The sequence below is a fragment of the Gymnodraco acuticeps genome, unplaced genomic scaffold, assembly GCF_902827175.1.
Source record: "Gymnodraco acuticeps unplaced genomic scaffold, fGymAcu1.1, whole genome shotgun sequence".
Classification (NCBI taxonomy): domain Eukaryota; kingdom Metazoa; phylum Chordata; class Actinopteri; order Perciformes; family Bathydraconidae; genus Gymnodraco; species Gymnodraco acuticeps.
Genome location: NW_022990428.1, coordinates 66,146 through 88,490, shown reverse-complemented (window position 1 = coordinate 88,490; position 22,345 = coordinate 66,146). Strand labels below are relative to the sequence as shown.

Here is a 22,345-nt window from a genome sequence, read left to right as displayed (position 1 = left end):
ATTCTAAAATTAGATAAAATGTAATCCTGCTTACCTTAACATATACATATACTGAGTTAGTAAGCACTGAAATAAAAAATAAATAAAAGGCTATTTACCATGTTTTCTAAAATCTTGCCAAATGTATAGATTGGTTTTGATCCTTGACATACGGAAACCTTTTCTTTTTGTGTTTTTAAGACTTGTTTCCTGTCATCTGAAATAACACTGAACACATTACTCACACAAACAACAAAGACCAGTGACCTTGAAATTAGTATATATGTTTTTATTTAAAATTGTAGATGTCAAGATTGTTATCTTGGATGAAAGACAACATATTTAATCCGTTTCACATTGAGTTCTTGTTGAGTTCAACGAATATAAAAATGTGCTGGGAGGGAAATCATTTGAAAAGGCATTTTTTCAAAGTATAAGAAAAGGAGGGTTTCGTGTATGCATGATGAGTTAAAACTGAGAACCTGGGAAGAGGTGTATTCTGGCTTTTGGCCAACCCCTGTTAGTCATGTGACCCTCATCACATTTCACCCAGTTGTTTCTACCACACACAACAAACACACATAAGTGTGTGTTGACACAATGCAAACAAATGTAGGACATCATGTTGATTCAGCTTTTCATATCACAAAGGGGGAAACTAGTTTTATACAAATATGGCAAAACTACAGGAAGCAAATGGTAGGGCTTAAGTCAAACTGTTATATCCTTACACATTGTTATTAAATCAAACCCGATGTTTCCTTATATGAGTTGTTGGCATTAATACTCTGTAGTTAGGTACCTCATTGTAAAGAGCTGTTTTTGTGTTTGTGACTCGTAAAAGTGAATGCTACCTCACTGATATCAGCCCCACTGTTTTCTGCTCTACAGCCAATATCCAATCACTGATAGTGGAAACAAACATTTCATCCTACAATCTCTTCACACAAAAAGTCATCAACTTATATTGTATTTAATGTGAATTAGCCTCAGGAAATGTGTCATGAAATACAACTGATGTGTAAACCAGGCCTTCCTGTTCAGTGTTTAGTGCTCGAGTCCCTGCTTTCTCAGAACAAATCTCGTTTATTTTACTGTTTTCTTAACTCACAATCACATATTTACAGATGTCTTTGATTCATAAGCCATTTTACCAGTAATCAATATAAAACCTGGTGTGTAAATATACAAGTTAACAGTTATTAACCAAATAATTTTAACACCAATGAGGATTTATCATATTATTTAGCTTCATTTTACTTTTTCTAGCAGTATAACTATTACACATATTTAATTTAGTACACAGTAGAGGAATTAATATGCCTTTCTCTTAAATTAAGCTTTATGATACAATTAAATATGAAACATTTAATGTTATTATCAATTCTAACTATAGCTTGACAAATGTGGTGTCATTAGAAACAACGTTTTTATTAAAATAAATCTGTAGCCTTATCAAACATTCATATAGATATTCTCCACATGTGTTAGGATAAAGTGTTGAAGAGATAATTATTGGATTGTTGAGTAGATTAATGAATCCACTTATGTGTTGTATACATAATCTAAACCATATGTTAATCAGTCACCACAGTAAACTTATTTTGTAGAAAATAAGATGGAAACTACACAGTTTTGACTCTAAATATCGATGTTTGTTCCCTTGAATGAAAACAAATCAACACATTAAATGAGATGAGTGATTAGGTGACAGGAGAGATGATCAGAGGTGCAGAGTTTTTACGGCCACATTTAGCACCAGGATAGAAGAATGGGTAGATTTTCTCATTGAAGGAGCAGCCAGTAAAGGAGTAGATCAGAGCTACAGCATCTACGTCATAAAAGGAGACCAGACCCTCCTCATAATCCACAAACACCCCCACCTTCTTAGGCCGAGACTTCAGAGAGAGAAGGACTGAAGGGCCAGCAATAGCGTTGTACTCATTTCCATTGCTCAACCATAAAGTCCAGAAACCCCCCTGAGGGCTCAGTTGGATCGCTTCTTTCCTGTCGATCGACCCTCTGGCCACTCCTAAATCCCAGTCGGTCTTTCCTTTAACTTGAACCTCAAAGTAAAATCTGCCTGAAGAGAAACTCTGTTTTCCTAAAACACAACTAGTTTTAGAAATCCTCTCTGGGTTGTCTGGGAGATTCTTTATCACATCACCATCGCTGACTTGTTTTCCATCATCAGACAGGATGAGACGGGGATATGCTGTGTCAGGATCAAGAGTCACATCCACTGCGTACTTCTGGACCCTCTTCAGCTCAGCCTCAAGCAGCTTCTTCATCTCTTGGCTGAGTGGCTCCTCCAGCTGAACCACAGCTCTCACCACAGTCCCTTCATATGATGATGGAGGGATGCTGACCTTTGTCCAGTCCTTGGTGGGTGATGGGTGTTGGATGTTTAGGGACTGGACACCCTGGAGAAGATGGAGGTGGTCTTCAGACCGTGAGAGCTGCTCAACCTTTGCACTTCTCTTCTTCAGCTGAGAGATTTCCTGTTCCAGCTCTTTGATGAAGTCTTCGGCCCGTTTCATTCTCATGTTCTGCTTCCCTTCTATTGTTTGGATTAACTCATTCAGGTTTCTCTCAACAGACTCCTTCAGAGCAGAGAAGACCTGAACTCCTTCTGCTATCTCTCTGTCTGCGTCTTTCTTACTGAGGTCCACTGAGTGTTTGATCTCCTCAATCTTCAGTTGTTTCTTCCGGATCATTTCCTCACTTCTAGCCTCTTTCTTTCCCAGCGCTGCCTTCTGCCCTTCATATCCTTCTTTGAGAGGAACCACATCATGCATCTTGTGGTCTGAAACAGTGCAGAGCATACAGACACATGTCTGGTCGGTCTTACAGAACAGCTCCAGAGGTTTATCGTGCTTTGGACACATCCTGTCTTCCAGGTTCTCCACAGGGTCGATCAGCTGATGTCTTTTCAGGCCTGACATTGTCAGATGAGGCTCCAGGTGAGTCTCACAGTAGGAGGTCAGACACACCAGGCAGGACTTCAGGGCTTTCAGTTTGGTTTCAGTGCAGACGTCACAGAAAACGTCTCCTGGTTTGAAGACTTGTTGCTCTGAGCTGCTGCTGCTGCTGGCTTTCTGTTGAGCCGACTGTCTGAACTGAGCCACCATCTCATAGATGAACGTGTTAACCCTCAAATCTGGTCTTGTATTAAAAGCCTCTTGACACATGGGACACTGGCACCTGTCACTTGTATCCCAGTGTTCAGTGATGCAGTCTTTACAGAAGTTGTGTCCACATGGTATAGTGACTGGATCAGTGAACAAGTCCAGACAGATGGAGCAGAGGAACTGATCTTCAGATGGCAGGTAGCTTGCAGCAGCCATATCTACACACATGTGAAAGTAAAGAAAAAACATTTGAAACTTCAATCATCAATTCATATCATATATTGTTTTAAAGAAATAACTTTGATAACTTGTAACAAGTCATGAGCAACCGTGACCATTTAATGTCTGACAGGGCCAAGCATGCAACTCTGGCAAACAGCTATGAAAATACATGTTGTCTCGATCATTTTTCTATTGAAAAATAACACTGCTCCTCTCACTGTGTGACCATAACCATTAATTTCCTCTAGCTGCTTCACATTAAAAGACTCCAACTGTTTCTCTAATGGAAATATTTTATTTTGAAACAGCTAGAGGAAATGGGAAAAAGTATTATGTAGGAAGTGATCAGCAAAATGTAATAAGAGCAGGAAAGCAGAAGTGAATTCAAACTCCTCACCACAGAGATTCAGTTACAAGTTACTAAAGTACTAAGAGTCGATAGAAAGAGACTGTTTAGAGTGGACTCTATATCATATGGTTATGTTGTTGGAGAAAAACAAGTTGGACGTAAAGGAGCTGAAGTAGAGCTGAAGTTTAGTGTTAATCCTTCTTGTTGAAAGTGTAAATATAATCAGATGTACTCACCAGTGTTTGACAGAGACTCTGCTGCGTTGTTGAGAAAGATCTGATGAACTCAGTTTGTATTTTCTGTGAGAGAAACGGAGACTAGTCTCGACTGCAGTGTGGCTGCCTCTCTGACTAACTTAACATTCGTTTCCTGAGTTTGACGTGTAAGCTCTCCTCTTTCCACTGTAGCTCCTCCTCTCACTGTTTGATGGTTTGGTTCCCTCCCTCTGATCAACAAGGTTTTCTATGATAGTTAGGGAGCAAAGGTTCTGCTTCACAGGTGTGTCAAGCCGTTTCTTATCTTTATTATGATCAAGTTTTACTTCAGAAGAGTTCAGTTACATTTATTGGACACACATGTCAGTTAAATGTCATGGATGACATAATCCACATCCATACAACAAGTACAATATGTATCCACTCTAAAACTGAAATCTATATACAATAAAAATAAACTAAAGGCCTTTTAGACATTGAATATGTAACATTACCCCCTAATCCCACCAGGAGCGTCTGCGCTGCGTTGCGCTGCTGCTGCGGCGTTTTTAGCGATCGCGGCCACTCTAGTCAAGGGGTGCTATTCCACCAGACCCGCTGCGCCGCGGCTCGAAGCGTCCCAGAAGCTCCTCGCCGCAAGGAATTTCTAAAATATAGGATGAATCCTATTTTTGACGCGGCGCAGCGCAGTGCAGGCAGGAAGTGGAACGTTCATCCAACAACTGCACACACGACGCTCCGCTTCCGCAACGTTTTGAAACGCGCCTGGTGGGTTAGGACGCAGGAGGAGGACGCAGGAGGAGGACGCAGGAGGAGGTCGCAGCGCGGCGCAGCCGCAGCGCAGACGCTTCTGGTGGGATCAGGGGGTTAGTGGTCATGATAACAAGGACGAAGAGTGTTTTCTCTCAGGCGGCATCCCTTATGGATCATTATGGCATGTTGTTGCCTGAATTAAAGCAATCATGTTATCCTGTTCTCTCGTGAGTTATTGGGTCTCAATGTATGATGCTGAAACATAACAACATGTTAAATGTCCTCAATGCACTGTATAAAAAAAAGAGAGGGACGGTAGAGAAATGTTATCTGCCAGTGATTGAACCACTTAAATCAAGGTTACTTTAAATATTAAAGGAGCAGTTAAAGCCATGAACAAAATTAAAATCTTGCTGTTTTACAGGTGGCTGTTAAATCCATTTCTTGGTTTTTAATTTTGACTTTTTTTTGACTTTTCCTGCGACAGAGAGACACTCTGTCGCAGGAAGGAGAAAGCAGCAGGTCGCCACAGAGAGGCATGGCAAAGGTGAGCACAAACAGTCCTTATCGTGTTGTAACGCTTCCTCTTATCTCCTGTCAATCATTTACAGTGTGCTTAAGTGACTCAAATATATAAAATATTTTGCCTGAGGAAATCTCTGTGCAAACATCTCAGTATCTTATTTACCATATTATTATTATTATTGTTGTTGTTATATCACTGATATTTAGAAACCCATAAATTCAAGAATTTCATTAAAATACAATCTATAATTCAGATTATGTACCAACTTTAATTATTATTATTATTAGTAGTAGTAGTAGTGTTATTAGTATTAGTATGATCAAAGTGATTCTTAATGAAATATTTTGTATATTATTATTTTATTTTAATACACATTTAATTAATATTCTAATAATAATAATTCTAATAATATTTTAGTAGAATTGGTAAGCACTATTTTTAGGTTTTATTTTAAAAGCTTTACTTCCTGTATTAGTCTTTTATTTTATATTATGATTTATCTAGTCTATATTGTGGTGAATTGTTGAAGGAGCCTTGGCTCTCAGGCAGGGTTGTCAAACTCAAATACACAGTGGGCCAAGATTAAAAAGTTGGTACTAGTCGAGGGCCGGACTGGTTACATTTTTATTGCAAAACGTATTGAAATGAACTTATTGCACATATTAAACCTGGAACTAACAAAGCTTAAACTATTGCCTATAAAAACAACATTACAGTAAACATTACATAATCGCATTCATTTCTTATGGCTCTATCTGCAGCTTTTCTGGAGTCATTTCTTATGGTTACATTTTTCCACAGGCCAACAACAGCTTCAAAAAAACAATTTCCCTCAAAGAAAAAACCAAACATGCCCTGCTGCCTCAGGAAAGAAAGTGCAAAAGGAAACATCCATTAAACTCAGTGTGCAGCTCTGTGATGCTAGTTCAAGCCAGATACTTGGCATCTCATCTTGGGTGCAAGTTCATCAATGTTTGGGCTCAGGCTCTGAGCTGAGGAAACCCTCAGGAGGGAGTGAAGGTGTGCGTGCAATATACCGGCGGGTCGGATCTAATAGTAATTAGAAATTATTCTGTGGGCTGAAATTAAATCCACCAAGGGCCTGATTTGGCCCCCGGGCCTTGAGTTTGACACATGTGCTCTAAGGTTTCCCTTGCCAAAGCTGTGCTGTATCGAGTGTGAATTTCACAATAAGCGTTTGCATCTTGAAAAGTACGAGTGGCTCACAGATCAGATCTGATTATTGATCACTCAGAAACAGTTTGACTTCCTGTTGCTGTTTGTCCCGCAGCTCCCCGACTTGAAGGACGCTGAGGCGGTGCAGAAGTTCTTCCTGGAGGAGATCCAGCTGGGGGAGGAGCTGCTGGCTCAGGGTCACTCAGGGTCACACACACAACACACACACACACACCCCCAACACACACACACACACACACACACACACACACACACACACACAACACACACACACACACACACACACACACCACACACACACACACACACACACACACACACACCACACACACACACACACACACACACACCTCTTGTTTCCTCCGCCACATCTCCTCCGTCAATACCTCTGGGAAAGGTGAGCTTACCCCTAGTTTCCACCGGGTCCGTCTGCGGCGTGTTACGGCCGCGTTGCGGCTGCGCCGTGGCGTCCGCAAGGATCGCGGCCACTCTAGTCAATGGGTGCTATTCCACCAGACGCGCCGCGTTACGGCTCAGAAGCGTCCCAGAAGCGTCTCGCCGCTGGGCTCCCGCTCGAAATAGGATTGAAGTCTATTTTTCGACGCGACGCAGCCGTAACCCCTAGTTTCCACTGGGTCCGTCTGCGGCGGGTTACGGCTGCTCCGCGGTTTTGGTCCGGCCTCCTCCGGCGTCATACCCTACCGGGCGCGTTTCACAAGCGTTTCAGAAGTATTACGGCCGGGCCCACACTACAAGCGTATAAATTCGCTTCCAACGCCCCAAGATTTACGATTGGGGCGGTTTTTCTTCGAGGCCCCGCGACCAACACAACCAACTCAGAATCTCCATGTGAATCTTCCCGCCCCGGACCCCATACAAAGTGAAAAACCCCGGTTCTTCTCCACTATCCTGCTAAAAATGATTGCCGTCTTACAAAGGGTGGGAATACCACCTTTCTGTCCAGGAGCTCCGTCTCTCGATGACCGGCCTTTTCAGAGGTTACTTCAGGATGAGCAAGGATGTGTTCGACGAGTTGCTCGGAAAGGTCGGGCCCACTGTATTACACAGGTGGACAACCCATCTGCCGTAATGTCAATCGGGCCCCGCCGAGCGACTCGCCATTTGCCTCTACGGTACGTTTTGTGTATTTCTCTACTTCTTTTTATAATACTGACTCTGTTATAGAAGGAGAGAGAATTGCACGATGATGAATGAAGTTCTGTGATTTTAGTTCAGATGGGTAACATTAATTAAGATATCTAGGTAAACACAGTATTGCTCCCCTGTGTACATGGCGTGTGTGTCTGTGTCTGTGATCAATGTGTGTGTGGGGATCTGTGTGTCTGTCTGTGTTCAATGTGTGTCTGTGTGTCTGTGTTCAATGTGTGTGTCTGTGTTCAATGTGTGTGTCTGTTCAATGTGTGTCTGTGTTCAATGTGTGTGTCTGTGTTCAATGTGTGGGAGGGGGGGATCTGTGGTCTGTGTGTGTGTGGGGTCTGAATAAATATATTTTTGTAATCATGTATATATCTTTTTTTCTCAGGTACCTGGCAACTGGTGACTCGTACGCGACGATAGCCTTCAGCTATCGGGTCGGGCGTTCTACAGTGGCAGTCATTGTCAAGGAGGGTTGCGGGGGCCATCTGGACCGCCCTGGTCCGAGGAGTGATGCCGGTACCACAGGTGGAGGATTGGAGAGCCATCGCTGCTGGGTTCCAGGAGCGCTGGGAGTTTCCCAACTGTGTTGGTGCGCCATAGATGTGGAAGCACGTCGTTATCCAGGCTCCAGCAAATGCAGGTTCCCTCTACTTTAATTATAAGTCCACCCCACTCCTTGTTACGCTGGCTGTGGTGGATGCTGAGTACCTGTTCAGGGTAGTGGATGTTGGAGGCTTTGGGAGGAGCAGCGACAGTGGGAGCCTGCGGAATTCTGCATTTGGAGAGAGCCTCCGAGACGGCAGTCTGCAGCTACCACCTGACACCGTCATCGCAGGATCAGAGCGGCGGGGCCCTCTCCCCCATGTCTTCGTTGGAGATGAGGCATTTCCGCTGATGGACAACCTTCTGCGTCCATTCCCTGGACGTCACCTCACCCGTTGAAAGGAGGTTATTTAACTACCGCCTCAGCCGTGCCAGGTTGGTGGTTGAATGGTGCGTTTGGCATCCTCTCAACCCAGTGGAGAATGCTCAGGCGTGTCATCACCACCAGCCCCGAGGTGACGGAGTTGTGTGTGAAGGCTGCCTGTGTGTTGCATAACTTCCTCCGCAGGAAGACCATTGATATGCCATCACGCACACCTATCGCAAGGTCCACGGATTAAGTTACTCCAACCCTGTGTGATGCACCGAGGATGGGCTCCAACAATGCCACACGGCCATCCATCCAACAGCGGGAGACCCTTCTGCTCCTACTTCAACGAGGGAGGGGGCAGTGCGATGGCAGGCAAATGTGGGTGTAGGCCCATATTTGTCTCCAAACCAAAAAGCTCTTTTAAGAGCTACCCATTTTCTTTAAAAAGCAAATATTCCAAATGAGCCATTTTAAAATCAACCATTCCTAATAAACATGTTTCTTGAATTGATATCATGATATAACTAACAACCTTTTTCCTTCAGCCCTGTTTTTAGTGATAAACCACTCATAATTTTCATCAGGGTTTCACCTGAATAATTACAGAAGACAGCACATTATATATCGACATACAAGAAGCTCCTGGTATGTTGTAACTGACAAACCACATGAACAAGTCAAGACACAGTATAGCCATAACATACTTTTAAATAACTTTTATTTATGTGATGTTGTGTGTGATGAGTGATGAGTGTAAAAATGTAATGTGGATCAGTATCTAATTAATTAATTATTAATGTCCATTTCTGTGGCCTCCAGGACCGCCTCTTGTAGCTTCATTTTCAGTCTCATGCTGCTCGTCCTGCTCAGCTTTTGCATTGCAGGCCAGAGACTCCTTAAAAAAAGGAGGTCCTCGTCTTCCACCTCCACCACTGGTGGTGGGGGTGGTGGTGGTGGTGGCATGGCCAGCATCGGGCCTACGGCCGACAGCAGGTTCTCCTCAAAAGGGGACATCTCCCTTCCCCTGCTCTTCTTCTCCCCCAATGCTGGCACACTGGCCGGCACACCACCCGTCTGGCACACTGGCCGGCACACTGGCCGGCTGACTGGCCGGCTGACTGCTACCTTGCTCTGGCTGGCTTTCCAGACTGTCATCCAGGCTGTCACCCATAGAGTCTTCCTCTTCTTCTGCTCCGGTGGGTGGAGGCAGGGGTTGCCGGGGGAAATTGCTGGACGTCTCACGGTCCAGCATGAAGGGCTTTAAAAAGCTCATTACTGCCGCGAGACGCCAGGGCTTAGATCCCCCGGAAGCCCCTGCCCCGCTACTTTTCCCTTCCTTCTCCAGGATCCTCTCCCTGCGGTATCGGTCCCTGAGGGACTTCCAACGCTTTTTGCACACTTCGTCTAATAAAATGAAAATGAAAGAATACAGTTAATTTCTTGAATTTCAGAAAATGATTGCTCCATTAATGAAAACCAAATCCCTTTCAATTGCATACAAGGTTTTACATGTCACACTTTATCAGAATCAAAAACAGGTTTATTGCCAGGTAGCTTTGCACATACTAGGAATTTGACTTGATGTCATGGTGCATATATACAAAACAAGAAATCTAATATAAAACACAACATGTATTGTACAGTTAAATTGCAAAAAGATAAAAATTAAATAAAGCAGTAATTTACATGGAAATAGAATGCTAGGAATGAATTTTTGCATATATATATATAACTAAGAAATGTGAAAGGAGTATGACTGTGTGCATTAATGTAATGCAATATAGTCTATGATGTGGCAGCGGATGATTAACATGTATGTGATTAATGTCTATGGCGCTATTTTATGCTAAATATACCGGCTATGTTTCATTAGCTATGTTAACATGAAGTAAACTGGATATAAAATCCCCAAACAGGCGAAAACCTACCAGTTTCCCCCACTGTCTCTGCCACCTCCTTCCATGCCTGGTTCCTCTGGTTTCTATCCCGGTAGGTGAACAGGGTCACATCAAATAATACAGGGTGATTCGCTACCGCTACGATTATAACCTCGTCCATTTTATTTCAAATATAGACATGAACGGCGGGATATCTCAGGATATCTCTCCCAGCGTATGCGCGGTTTTTGATTGGCTACGGCTTGAGCTGTCAGATTTTCTGAAACGGGATTTGATTGGCTTACGCTCACTTGGAAGCGGAGCGTCGTGCCCAAGCCCCCAGGAAGTGCGCCAGACTCAGATGAAAATATTCTTGCTGGCCAAACGGCGGTACTACACTTTCGTTTGGTTGCCAGGCCCGGAAACACTTTTTCCCATTGACTTACATGGGGAAAGAGTGGTCTGTAAATCGTTGGATACTTTTTTTTAAACTAAATAAACTACCCAGTATGAACACTTGTATAGCCCTTATTAAAACATTCGTTCCTCAAGTTGTAAAATGTGCTAATAACGTTATTCTGAGAGTTATTTCCCTCTGCATTATGAACGCGCATCTAACCCACGGGACCGAGCCGCCCGGCACGTTCATGTTACGTGTCTCGACCAATCAGAGCACACTGTGCTCACAGGAAGGGTGCTGGAGCCAGGCTCTGGCTGGAGCTATTGGAGCTACAACGAGCCGTTAAAGGCAGAGAGTGAAATTCAGTGAATACAATACACGTAGTTTACAGAGATGCTGTTTGAAAAACCAATGTGAGTTGCGTTTATCTTTACCCATGGATGCACAATAAGAACGGACCCATATCGTCTTACTGCCATCCCACGGAGCTGTAATAATGGATATATTGCACATGTTTGCTATAATCAGGGCTGCACATAACTGGTGCGCAGGTGCGCATGCGCACCTCCGCCAAAAAAAGAGCACCGGGTCATTTGAAACAAAGCGCATTTGCGTACCAACATTGAGAGGGAGAGAGAGAAGAGAAAAGAGAGGAGAGATGAGAGAAGAGAGAGAGAAAGATATTTGCGAGTTGCATATGAACCATGATATGAACTCAGGGCCGGCCCGTAGCGCTGGCTAGATGTTCGCCTAGGGCGCCAGATCTGGGGAGGTGCTGCGCTGGCAGTTCTGGGAGGGAATTTTTTTTTTTTACCGTTGGGGCTCATCCTAATTTTCGGCCTTGATGTAACAATATTCACAATGAAGTAAATGTAACACCCTTTTCTTCCCGGTTCCACCTTTCATTTGCCCTGTACGATGGGCGCTGTAAGTGATGAAAATGGGGGATGTTGGCTTATCTGGCGCCCGCAGCTCACAGACAAAATGCGAGGGAGAGAGGGAGGGTGGTACCAGCGCTGTTGTTATTATAATCTGGTGCCGTGCTAGCTGCTCTAACGGAGATAAGAAGAAGATGTTTCTACAATAATGTGGAGGGAGAGTCCTCTCCAGTCAGACTGAGAGGCTGATAAGTTAACTACAGCTCAGTGAGGTAAAGGACTCTTAGTCTAAGTTCAAACGGTTTGGTCACAATTTATGTAAACACATATTTCCAAGGCACTCCTTTGTAATTATTGGGATAAACAGGTTTTAAATCATTCCAATGTATACTATAGGACAGTAACCAAAAATATCCTTTAAAACTGGAGAGATACAAAAAAAATGCATAAATAAATAAATGTTAAGGTAAAATAAGATTTGAATGAACAACACAAATAAAATAAGTTACATTAATTTGTTATTGGCTATGGTAGGCTATTGGTTATGTTCACATACTTATTTGATTACATCCACTTGTCTAAGATGACAACAGAGACTTTCGACCCAAAACTAGCTGTTGACTTGTGGATGCAAGCAGCTAATCACAGACTCAACCAGAGAGGAAGTAGTAGGCCTACATCATCAGCTACCATGTCTGACAGAGAGGAAGAGAGTGAGGAGAACAGTCAGGAGGGTAGTGATGACAGCTTGTAGGATTACTGGTCGTGCTAATGTTGTCTTGTGTTCACCTCTGCATGTGTGTTCTGTGTTCACCTCTGCACGTGTGTTCAGTGCCGTGTGTCTGGCAAATAAAGTCAAGACCCCCTCAAAAGTTACGGTTTATTTCATTTTGCTCCTTTGAGAACCAGGGCAAAAAAGTTATGTGCACCCCTGGCTATAATTCATTATCATACTACTTGGGCTGTATAATTAAATCGTGTACCATAAATGTTGTATTAAATAAAGTTAATATTACTCATTATAAGTATATATATATATATATATATATATATATATATATATATATATATATATATATATATACAGTGCAATCATTCTTTCATGCTAAATGAAGCTCTGTTGCTTGGATATCAATAGATCCTGTTACAGCGTAATATAAGTACATAACGATTGATGTGTACATTAGCATAATGATAGCTAGCCGCTAGCTGCTAACTGCCGCCTCGTTAATATCAAATCCATCTTAATAACAAATCATTACCATGCTGTCATGAACGCGCGGTTCTGTTACGTGTACGCAAATTGACGTGCTTGATGTGAACGAGCATTTTGGTTAAAGTTGCGCATGCGCTATGAGCGCACATACGGGTACTTCTCAGGCATGCCGGGTAATCTGTGACGTTTCGCTCTCTCAAAAGTTGTGCCATTTTATCATCATGCGCTAATGAGCAACTCTCATAGGAATGAATGAGGCCCCGCCTCCCACGCTGTATCCAGTTCTTATTATACATCCATGGTTCAGAGAGACTCAGAAAGTTCCCGGAAGTTCGTGGCTGGCCATTTGAATCACGATTTGAATGCAATTTTTGGTAATTAGTGGTCAATAAAGGTTTTGATTTGCAATATTTATACAACATATCGATATGTGTATGTTTTTTTTTTAAATGTGCTAATATTTGAGGATTAAAATAAAATAAGAAGTAGCCTACTTTATTGATACCAATTGGGGGAAATGTTTACGCTGCAGCAGCAAAAGACAAGGAGGCATTGTACATTAGACAGTTAAAAGACTATAATTAAACAATCGAAAATGTAAACATCTTAAATAGAAATAACATAGCATTACAACGTAGAAAATATACATAGTGTGAACAGCTATCTTCAGGGCCGCCCCTCCCTACAGGCCAATCACGCAGGCTGCATGGGGCCCCGCCTTGCGCAGGGGGCCCCGCCCAGAGGGCCTCAGCTGCTGTGCGCAGTTCTCCGCTCAGTTCTCCGCTCAGTTCTCCGCTCATTTCTCCGCTCAGTTCTCCGCTCAGTTCTCCGCGCACAGCGAGAGAGAGTGAGAGGTGAGAAGGGGAGCACGTCTGTAACCCGACACCGTTGCGATGAATTGACATCTGACCAATCACGGCTTTGATACAGCCACTAGTGCAGGTGAAGAGATGTCGGTGAAAAGACAGTTTCAGTCCGGCACAAGGAAGAGGGGATAAAAACAAAACATGAAGAAACTAGAGCATCACTCGAAGGTGGGTTATTGTATGAGTCAAATGTACAACTTGTGAATGTTGTATAAGTCAAATTGCCAATTGCCATATTAAAACATCAGCTGCAATTCACGACATGAAGAAGGCAGTCTCTGCAGAGCATACAGGCTAATGGAGATGCAGTTATTTCCAGCATTCTTTATTTAACATTCATTCAAGTATGTTATGCCTTTTATCTGCTAATGTACAGGAGGAAGAGTGATACACTGTCTGTCTAGTTGCCTTAAATAACAGTTAAAGTTTACAGCCTAAAAAACATGGAACATTTTTCCCCCTTTATTCATTTTTATGTCAATTTGCACATTTCATGGTGATGCTCAGCCTCTCCCCTTAACTCCTAACAGTCATCGTCATGGTGACGCTCAGCCTCTCCCCTTAACTCCTGCAGTCATCGTCATGTCAACCACAACACAGAGAAATACTGATAGAAATGTGTGTGTAGTTGTTGATACATTGCTGACAGAGAGAACTAGAATACAGATTCAACTAAATTATAATAAAATAATATAGTATTTATATTATTGAATTGATTATGATTATGATTATTATTATTAGTAGAAGTAGTTTATTTGCATTCATTATATTTTAATCTTTTTGAGGCTAGTATTTGGCAGGAAATGCAGACGTACCTGTAAACGCATACTGAACGACATACATGCACATTTACCATTTACCTCATATACAAAAGTAACTGTGTTGATACTAATAATAAACAGGAATTATATTTATATAAGTAGCCTACTTTGTTTCCAAAAAAATGTGTTTCACTCCTGTCGGTTGGGGGGGGCCTCATCTCACAATGTCGCTTGGGGCCCCAAGTTGGCCAGGGGCGGCCCTGGCTATCTTACCTGTTAACATACATGTTAGGCTAACGTTGCCTTGGTTAAAGAGCCTGTTGTTTATTGCTTTGAATTCTTTAAAACAAATATTATCTTCTTAAACCTGTATGGTAGTCAGGAGCATCACATCCTAATGTTTGATATATTTAGAGGGAGGGAAGAAAGGTTTAAAAATTCTGATTAGATACATTTCTACCATTTCTTTAATTCATGGTGGTTTTAGTAATCCCTTGGTAATTGAGGACACAAGTAATCTAAAGTACTAATGTAATCTTTATGACTTTCAGAAAGGACAGGAGACCCACAGGTGCCTATATCAATGATTGTCAACTGACAGCACAATGAGTCAAAGGGCTAGCAGCAGCATGATGATGATGTTAAATGTGTTGCTTTAGGAACATCCATTGTAAATAAATGAAATTCAATAAACATTGAATAGCATATCATGCCGTTTGTCTGTGCCTTTTCCTCTGTGTTGTCCTGGCATATCGTCTCCCCCATGGTTTGCTGTGCTGCCTAGGGATGCTCCAAGCGCTCAGAGAAAGGAGTATGAATGTAAAGTTTCCCCACTGACACAGAGAGGAGGAAATAATGGCTGGCTCAAGTCAGCAGGAGCAATTATATCACAAAAGACAACAACAGCAACAACATATGTGAGGTAATCATATTTTTCACAAAACGAAGACCACACCATTGGGAAGCTTAACGTCTGTTTAATCAAAAATAAGGAACAGGGAGAGGCTTGCAAAACTCTGGGAGTTGAGACTCAGGTGCAGGGTGAGGGTCTCATTAAGCGTCTTTGAGTTGTGAAAAGCGCTATATAAATAAAATGCATTATTATTATTATTGCAGGTCTTCAGGCTCCATTGAATCCCCCTGGGGTTCTTGTGCTGAGAGAGGGAGACAGGAGAAAGGGTTAGATACATCTAGCAATAGGGTGGGAAATTGCTGACCTATTTTAAACTTACCTTGTGTTTTCACTCTCACTTAAGTCCCTTTCCCTTTGCCATCAATCCAAAATCAGCTGAGCTGCAACATAATACAGACAGGTAATAATCAACAGAATCACAAGGACATTATATGGCTCTGCTAAAAACACTCACCCATAAGTTACGTTTTTGTTTACTGTTTAGAAGTCTCAAATATCCACTCTAAATCCATATCAATAGCGATGGATCACACAAATAGCTCTCTTCCTTATTATTGTGTAACGTTAACTATATTATACTAGCTTGAACTCCAAGATGGATATCCTCATTTCTCCACCCACTACAATCACACGCCCCAATGTTATATTTAACTAATATGTAACTCCCTCCACCCCGGATAAAAGCACGTTAAGAAGCCCCTTTTCTCTAATTCCACAACGTTGGAAGAAATAACATTAAGAGAACGGATTAATAGGCTGTTCATGGTTAACGTGTGTTGCTAACTTTAGCCGGTATCCTAGCCTCATCTGTCCGGTTGAAAATTAACGCAAGCATATGCCCATTGTAGAACAGGAAACAGAAGTTGGTCCAGGTTCTGGTCAACCCAACATTGTGATAGAGAGAGAAACATGTTTTGTCATTCTGCCACCTCTAATGCTTACAGCAAGTAATCAATACCTCAGAAGGGTTCATGTTAGGGCTGGGCGATTTTTTTCGGTTTTAACGATTAATTTGCATTTTTACTTTCCTACGGTTTGTGAAATGGCTGAACCGAAAAATCGCGATTTAAAAACATTTCTAGACTCCGCAGATTTGTTTTGCTTTAAGGGACTCCGTAGTAGCTTACTCTCTCACTTTCCAGAACGCGCACAAAACTCAGCCACATTGCCTGTGACTACCCGAACTGCAGCTCTGTGTACACATATATCACTTAAATTATTGAATACATCCTTTGTACTGAAGTATTCAAGAGTAAATAAAGTAAATAAAGTTTAATGTAAATGATTTGCTGTGGCCAATTGTTTTCATTGCATTTACAGACCCGTGTAAATCTCTGATACCACCCAATGAATGCATTGACTTGCTTGTAGAACCACGCTACACAAAACAGATAGCAACACCTATACAAACTATTTTTTTTAAAAAGGGGCTACTGTATCGACCTATATAAAGTATATAAATATTTTTTTTCTTTTCAAAATACCAAAAATATCTTGCATTTTAGCCATGCCTCATTTCGCTCCATTTGCTTTTTCCAGTGCTGTTTTTGCAGGGGGCTGATTCTGTGAGCTGCAGCTGACCACGCCCCCCTGCAGGAGAGGGGAGCTGCTCTGAGATCAGCTGCTGGGCGGTCTGTAGAGGGGGAGGAAAAGAGATCTCCGTCCTCCGTGTTTTATTCTTATAGAAGTAAGAAGAGAAGTAATGGGGCAGAAACCCTCCTTTTTACGCAGCGGTCCAGACAGACATCAAACGGCTACACATATTCAGTTGGCAGTTACCTTGGCATTAGGGCAGGGATATCTAGATACTTCCCAAGGTCTGACATCATGAAGTGTGCTACTTTTAAAGCAAGCAACGATGTTTTCAAATCTGTAATCAAAAAGCTCCTCAAAAACACTATCGAAGCAGTTCCTGCCGTTGCTACGTTAGTTCAAACAGTAACAACGGACTACTTTTCTTAGCGGATGCTTGTCAATTTAAATCAATACATAAAACTATTTTTTAAGTCAATAAAATCATTTTCTAAATCCATAAAAGCATTTCAATTAATATTGGGAGTCATGTCGTTACTTTGTTGAGAATGTGGCCATGTGTAATAAGCGGGATGATGTGCACATTGCATAATGTGCCTTCATGCCGATCTAGATCCCTCCGGAAAAAAAGAGCCGGCTCCCGTCGTTCACTTAAAAGAGCCTTGGTCTGGTTTGTTTAGAAAAAAAACAGAAAAAAAATCGAGGTTTAAATCGAAAATTGTCCATTAGTTAGAAAGAAAAAAAAAAATCGCGATTTTATTTTTAGGCCAAATCGCCCAGCCCTAGTTCATGTAGCTACATGTATGCTACGGTTTGTTAGCGGTTTGCTTAAACTACCCCTATAGCTATGTTGCTGGCTAGCAAACTCAGGCATTGCAAACAATAACGTGATATCAGAAAACTAGAAATGTATTACTCACCCAGGGGCGGTTCTAGACCAATTTGAGTGGGGGGGCCACTGGGGGTCAGTTATTTTCTGAGGGGGGCACAATAAATGCAGGACGAAAAAGAGAACTAGACAGTACGAAGTAATTGCGCATAAGAAAACAATGCAATACAGTTATTGGTATTTGTTTCAGTACACTTATTTATTTCAGACAGATCTTATACTGTTAGCTTCAGCATTACATTTATAGATTTTTAAATCCACAGAAAAGGATTTGATGCAAAAGTTTACAAATCTTAAATGTTGACTTTAAATGAAATAAAATACATGGATGTAGATAGAAAACATAGATTTCAGATGTATTATTTCCCATAAGCACAGACAAGTAGGCTATTTAACAAACATGAAGACTGAACACACCTGTTCTGCACGCGCACTAATCAGTTTCGTCTATTCCGTCACATTTCTAATAAACATAAAACAGTGATATCTGGAAAACACATTTAGTTTCCTTCCCAAAACGTCCCATTACAGCAACATAATCCTGCGGTTTTTGTGATTTTTGGCAAACCGATCAACAAATAAGTCAAGATTCAAAGCCTTTGACCTCCTTGACTCAATACTAAGCACACCCAGATTGCTCAGTCTCTCATCAGTGATGGTGGATCTGAGAAAAATGTTGACCAGCTTCAATGTAGAAAAACTACGCTCACAGGAAGCAGAACTGACTGGGATTGCGACTGCTATTTTGCAGAGTCTGAAGAGCTCAAAAAACATTTCTTTATAAGGTTCAATGAACTGAACAAGCTCCACTGTACTATCAGGTCTCTGCATCCCAGTCTTTATTTTCCTATCTAAAATTCTGCTGAACTGATGTAGCTCATGCCCCAAGTCCTCAATATTTGCATCATACAACTGAGCAAATGAAAACAGAGTTGTCTCCTTCAGAAATGCATCACTTTTGGGGTTAAGAGCTTGGATGCTATTCATCAGTTTGTGTTTGAAAACCGTCTATTAAGCTCCTTGAGCATCTGATCAATGACAGGGTAGAAAAAGGCTGTACGAAACCCGTGTTTATCTTGTTCTGTCTCTCTCTGTCCAACAGTAGTCAGTACGAAGCTTTCAGCAAGTTTAGAGCTCAGTCTTTTTTGTCGTTTTGCTGCTGGCTGTATTGCTGTATCACATTGCTCAGAAATGTTCAACACTTCATCCCACAAGTTATCAAAAAATGACTCCTGTCTGAAGTCATTCAATGTCTGAACTAAAGATTCAACTAAATCCACAGCCTTTGAAATGTCAAGGGATGAAGACTGTAACATGTCAGAGAGAAATGTTGTTTCTGCAAACACTTTACGGAGTGTTACAAGATGCACAATGAATTCTAGATCCAACTGTGCCAGCAGACCACGTGCCTCAATAGATCTCTCACCATTGCGTTCTTGGGCTATGTCTTGCAGTACTCGCTTGAGGGCCGGTAATCTATCCATTATGTTACGGAGAGATATAAATGTGCATGCCCATCTAGTGTCACTCAATCGCTGGAGTTCTCTTGTGGCACCTTCGTACATCTCTCTTTGGATATCTAGCCATTTGGGGTGGACATACGACCCAGATGTGAAGACGTATAGCTTTTCTAGTAAGGAGAAGAACTGCTCTGCTTCTGGGACAGCTTTGACTGTATCTACTAAAACTAGATTTAGACAGTGAGCATTGCAATGAACATAAAAAGCATATTTAGCTTGCTCTCTGATTCCAGCCTGGACCCCTGAGTGCTTACCGCTCATGACAGCAGCACCATCATATGCTTGGCCTACAAGGTTGTTTTTGTATTCCAGACCGTTACTTTCCAATATGTGAATTATTTTTTCAGTAAGCCCTGCTGCATCTAGCCTCTCTACTGACTCAAAATGGAGAAAACTCTCCTGGATAGCACCATTGAAGTAGTACCTGACTACAAGAGAAATCTGTTCTTTTTTTTTAACATCTTTTGTTTCATCTGCCATGATGCTAAAGACTGTTTTTCACTTCCTCTGTTATTTCAGATCGAACCATGTCTGCAAGACAACCCAGAACTTCATTCTGAATGGTTTTGCTTGTGTACTTTGCATTATGAATGGAAGTCAACCTTTTTTTAACAGCTTTGTCATGGTTAGCAATTGTCTCTAGAATGGTCATGAAGTTCCCTTTATTATCTGAGCCTGCAGACTCATTGTGTCCTCTTTGAGCAATGTTTTGTGTCAGTAAGTAAGTAAGTTGCAGCACTTCGGCTATGGTTTTTATATATTCCCGATTTTCTTGAACCAGTTTCTTATGTTCTTTGTTAAGTACATTTGCCAATGTTGCATTGTATGTCACAGCTCTCTGGTAGTCTTTCCATGCAATCATTGCGTGCGTGTGCCGCTCAGATTTGGCATGGATTGCAAATCCCCCCTCTTTGTATGTTGCCTTCTTCCAGTTTTTGAAACCTGAAGGTGAATCAAATACAGTGTCTGTGCTATTCGGAGGGCTAAAATGTCTGCAGGCGTAACAATGAGCAGAGTCTGACATTTTGGAGTACTCAAGCCAGGGGTGAATCTTGTACCAGTCAGCCTTGAAACTCCTTCTCCGGTCGCCCATCCAGGTCCTTGGAAACAATTTAGGGTGTGGTTGCATTGGTGGCTCCTCTTTGCACTTGCTGATATCTGTGGAGAAAGATAACGCAAATAAATATGTTTATTATTATTATTATTATAATTGAAACAGATCATTATAAATGCACATTTACCAGAGCAATGAACAACCACAAATTAGATATCTATATTAATAGATTTATGACACGAAGCTGCTTTCTCCCTGTTATATTTGGTTAAGCCAGACAACAGGCTTTGGGATAAGATAAGGGCTTGCCCGGACTCAAACAATCTCGGCTGCCAACAATAAATATAATAATATTAATAAATAAATATAAATAAGCTATGAAGAAACAGAAAAATAATTGTAATAATGTGCATAAATGTATATTTATATATGTATCTATTTATTACACTTTTTTTTGTTTTATAATAAAAAAGAGGGAAAAAATAAGTATATCTATATTATGAAGTAAATCATGTATAAATACAACTCCATATGAATACATAAAATGTAACTGACACTGTAATCCCCCTGCCCGCCACCCTTCATGTTATTGTCCTGTCCTATTTGTGATGTTTGTGAGCCATGTCCTCCGTATGTCTTTGTCTTTGAAAATGTTTAATAAAATATAAATGTTAAAAAAAATGAATTAGTATCACACACACTCATTTGATCTGTAACTAAGATTAAAGCAGGCACATTTGTTTTTCAAAATCACAAACCTGATATTCCAGTACTTGTGGATCTATCCTCTATCTCACTCTCGATTTCATCCTCAGCCTCACTCTGTGACTCCCCATCTTTCTCTGCCTGCTCTGAACCTTCAATTTCCAGATCAGTCTCTCCTGAAAAGTCCTCCGGCTCTGTCTCTGTGGCAATCTGCACTTCCTGCTGTGTGTTAATGTCTGCCTCATCATTTTTTTTTTGGGGGGGCGAAAAAGGATATAATGTCTTTTTTTCGCTTCATTTTGAAACCATAGAGCAAACACAAAGGAGGAGGACAACAATTCAGCAACGCAGAATATAAATGTATAACCGCTAGATATATTTCACAACTATATAGCTAGGGTGACCAGGTGTCCCGCTTAAAATAGAACGAAATGGCGGGATGGTGGTGTAAAATGGAGCCTGGGACAAAGAAAATGCAGCTACAACAAAGCCTGGGAAGGTACTTATTATTGGGTAAAACCGGTGGATGGAGATTCCACCCAGAGCGTGTTCTGGCTCGGTTCGCTGACGGCCGGCACCCCCCTTTATTATTTATTTATTTTAAACGGCATCATTTAAGGCGCTGACATGTCATGTGACAGATGATGAAAGCAAACTGTTTGCTGTCGCTGATTACTTTGCACACTACGTTAACTAACGTTAGTCAACAACAACACTTACTGACCTAAAGTCTTACCTTGTAACAATTACAACTGCGGTCAAGCCAGCCTCCACTTGGGAAAACACAGTCAAGCCAGCCTGCACGTGATATTGGGGTGCGCGAATATTAGAAGCATTACGGTAAAATCCCAGCGCTTACTCGGTCAATAACAAAAGCACCTATAAAAACAAACCAAACATATTAAATTAAGAAATATGTACTATATAATGTGATCAATAATTATTTAAAACAAACTACGTATAACTACCACGAGTAAATGTAAAATGTAAGGAGTTTCAAAATAAAAGTCCTTTGAAATCTCATATTGAAATCTCATATATGAGCTATCAGCCCTGTGTTTAGATAAGAATAAAACGAAATCTCTCCGTTATCCAAGACTCATCTCACTGCAGGGTGATAGAAGGACACCCCATCTACTCACCCAGAAAAAATCAGGACATTCTGATGTGGAGTTTCAAAATAAAAGACCTTTGAAATCCCATATATGAGCTATCAGCCCTGTGTTTAGATAAGAATAAAACGAAATCTCTCCCTGATCCAAGACTCATCTCACTGCAGGGTGATAGAAG

The 22,345-nt window shown here is 41.5% G+C and overlaps 3 protein-coding genes across 4 annotated transcripts; all 3 read right to left on the bottom strand.

Annotated features, from left to right (window-relative positions):
• Window positions 1–247: 247 nt before the first annotated feature.
• LOC117551939 (E3 ubiquitin-protein ligase TRIM39-like) lies at window positions 248–4,469 on the bottom strand. 2 transcript variants are annotated; one of them, XM_034225022.1, is made up of 2 exons: window positions 3,918–4,469; window positions 248–3,336 (listed from the first exon to the last, which is right to left on the bottom strand). In XM_034225022.1, the coding sequence occupies exon 2, from the start codon at window positions 3,324–3,326 to the stop codon at window positions 1,683–1,685; it is 1,644 nt and encodes a 547-aa protein (XP_034080913.1). In that variant the 5' UTR covers window positions 3,327–3,336; window positions 3,918–4,469; the 3' UTR covers window positions 248–1,682. The 2 variants fall into 2 exon arrangements, with proteins under 2 accessions (XP_034080913.1, XP_034080912.1); XM_034225021.1 differs by having other exon boundaries at window positions 248–3,328; window positions 3,918–4,466.
• Window positions 4,470–9,443: 4,974 nt separating this feature from the next.
• LOC117551954 (transcription factor Adf-1-like) lies at window positions 9,444–10,616 on the bottom strand. Its single transcript, XM_034225044.1, has 2 exons — window positions 10,372–10,616; window positions 9,444–9,847 (listed from the first exon to the last, which is right to left on the bottom strand). The coding sequence occupies exons 1-2, from the start codon at window positions 10,499–10,501 to the stop codon at window positions 9,444–9,446; spliced, it is 534 nt and encodes a 177-aa protein (XP_034080935.1). The 5' UTR covers window positions 10,502–10,616.
• Window positions 10,617–17,790: 7,174 nt separating this feature from the next.
• On the bottom strand, window positions 17,791–21,763 carry LOC117551944 (zinc finger MYM-type protein 1-like). Its single transcript, XM_034225030.1, has 2 exons — window positions 21,109–21,763; window positions 17,791–20,454 (listed from the first exon to the last, which is right to left on the bottom strand). The coding sequence occupies exon 2, from the start codon at window positions 19,774–19,776 to the stop codon at window positions 18,763–18,765; it is 1,014 nt and encodes a 337-aa protein (XP_034080921.1). The 5' UTR covers window positions 19,777–20,454; window positions 21,109–21,763; the 3' UTR covers window positions 17,791–18,762.
• Between the last annotated feature and the right edge of the window lie 582 nt (window positions 21,764–22,345).

Bases quoted from the DNA above. Each gene is read 5' to 3' on its own strand.
- LOC117551954 (XM_034225044.1), bottom strand. From the start codon at position 10,501: ATGGACGAGGTTATAATCGTAGCGGTAGCGAATCACCCTGTATTATTT. The intron at 9,848-10,371 runs GTAGGTTTTCGC...TCATTTTATTAG, and splicing joins AGAGACAGTGGGGGAAACTG to ACGAAGTGTGCAAAAAGCGT.
- LOC117551944 (XM_034225030.1), bottom strand. From the start codon at position 19,776: ATGGCAGATGAAACAAAAGATGTTAAAAAAAAAGAACAGATTTCTCTT.
- LOC117551939 (XM_034225022.1), bottom strand. From the start codon at position 3,326: ATGGCTGCTGCAAGCTACCTGCCATCTGAAGATCAGTTCCTCTGCTCC.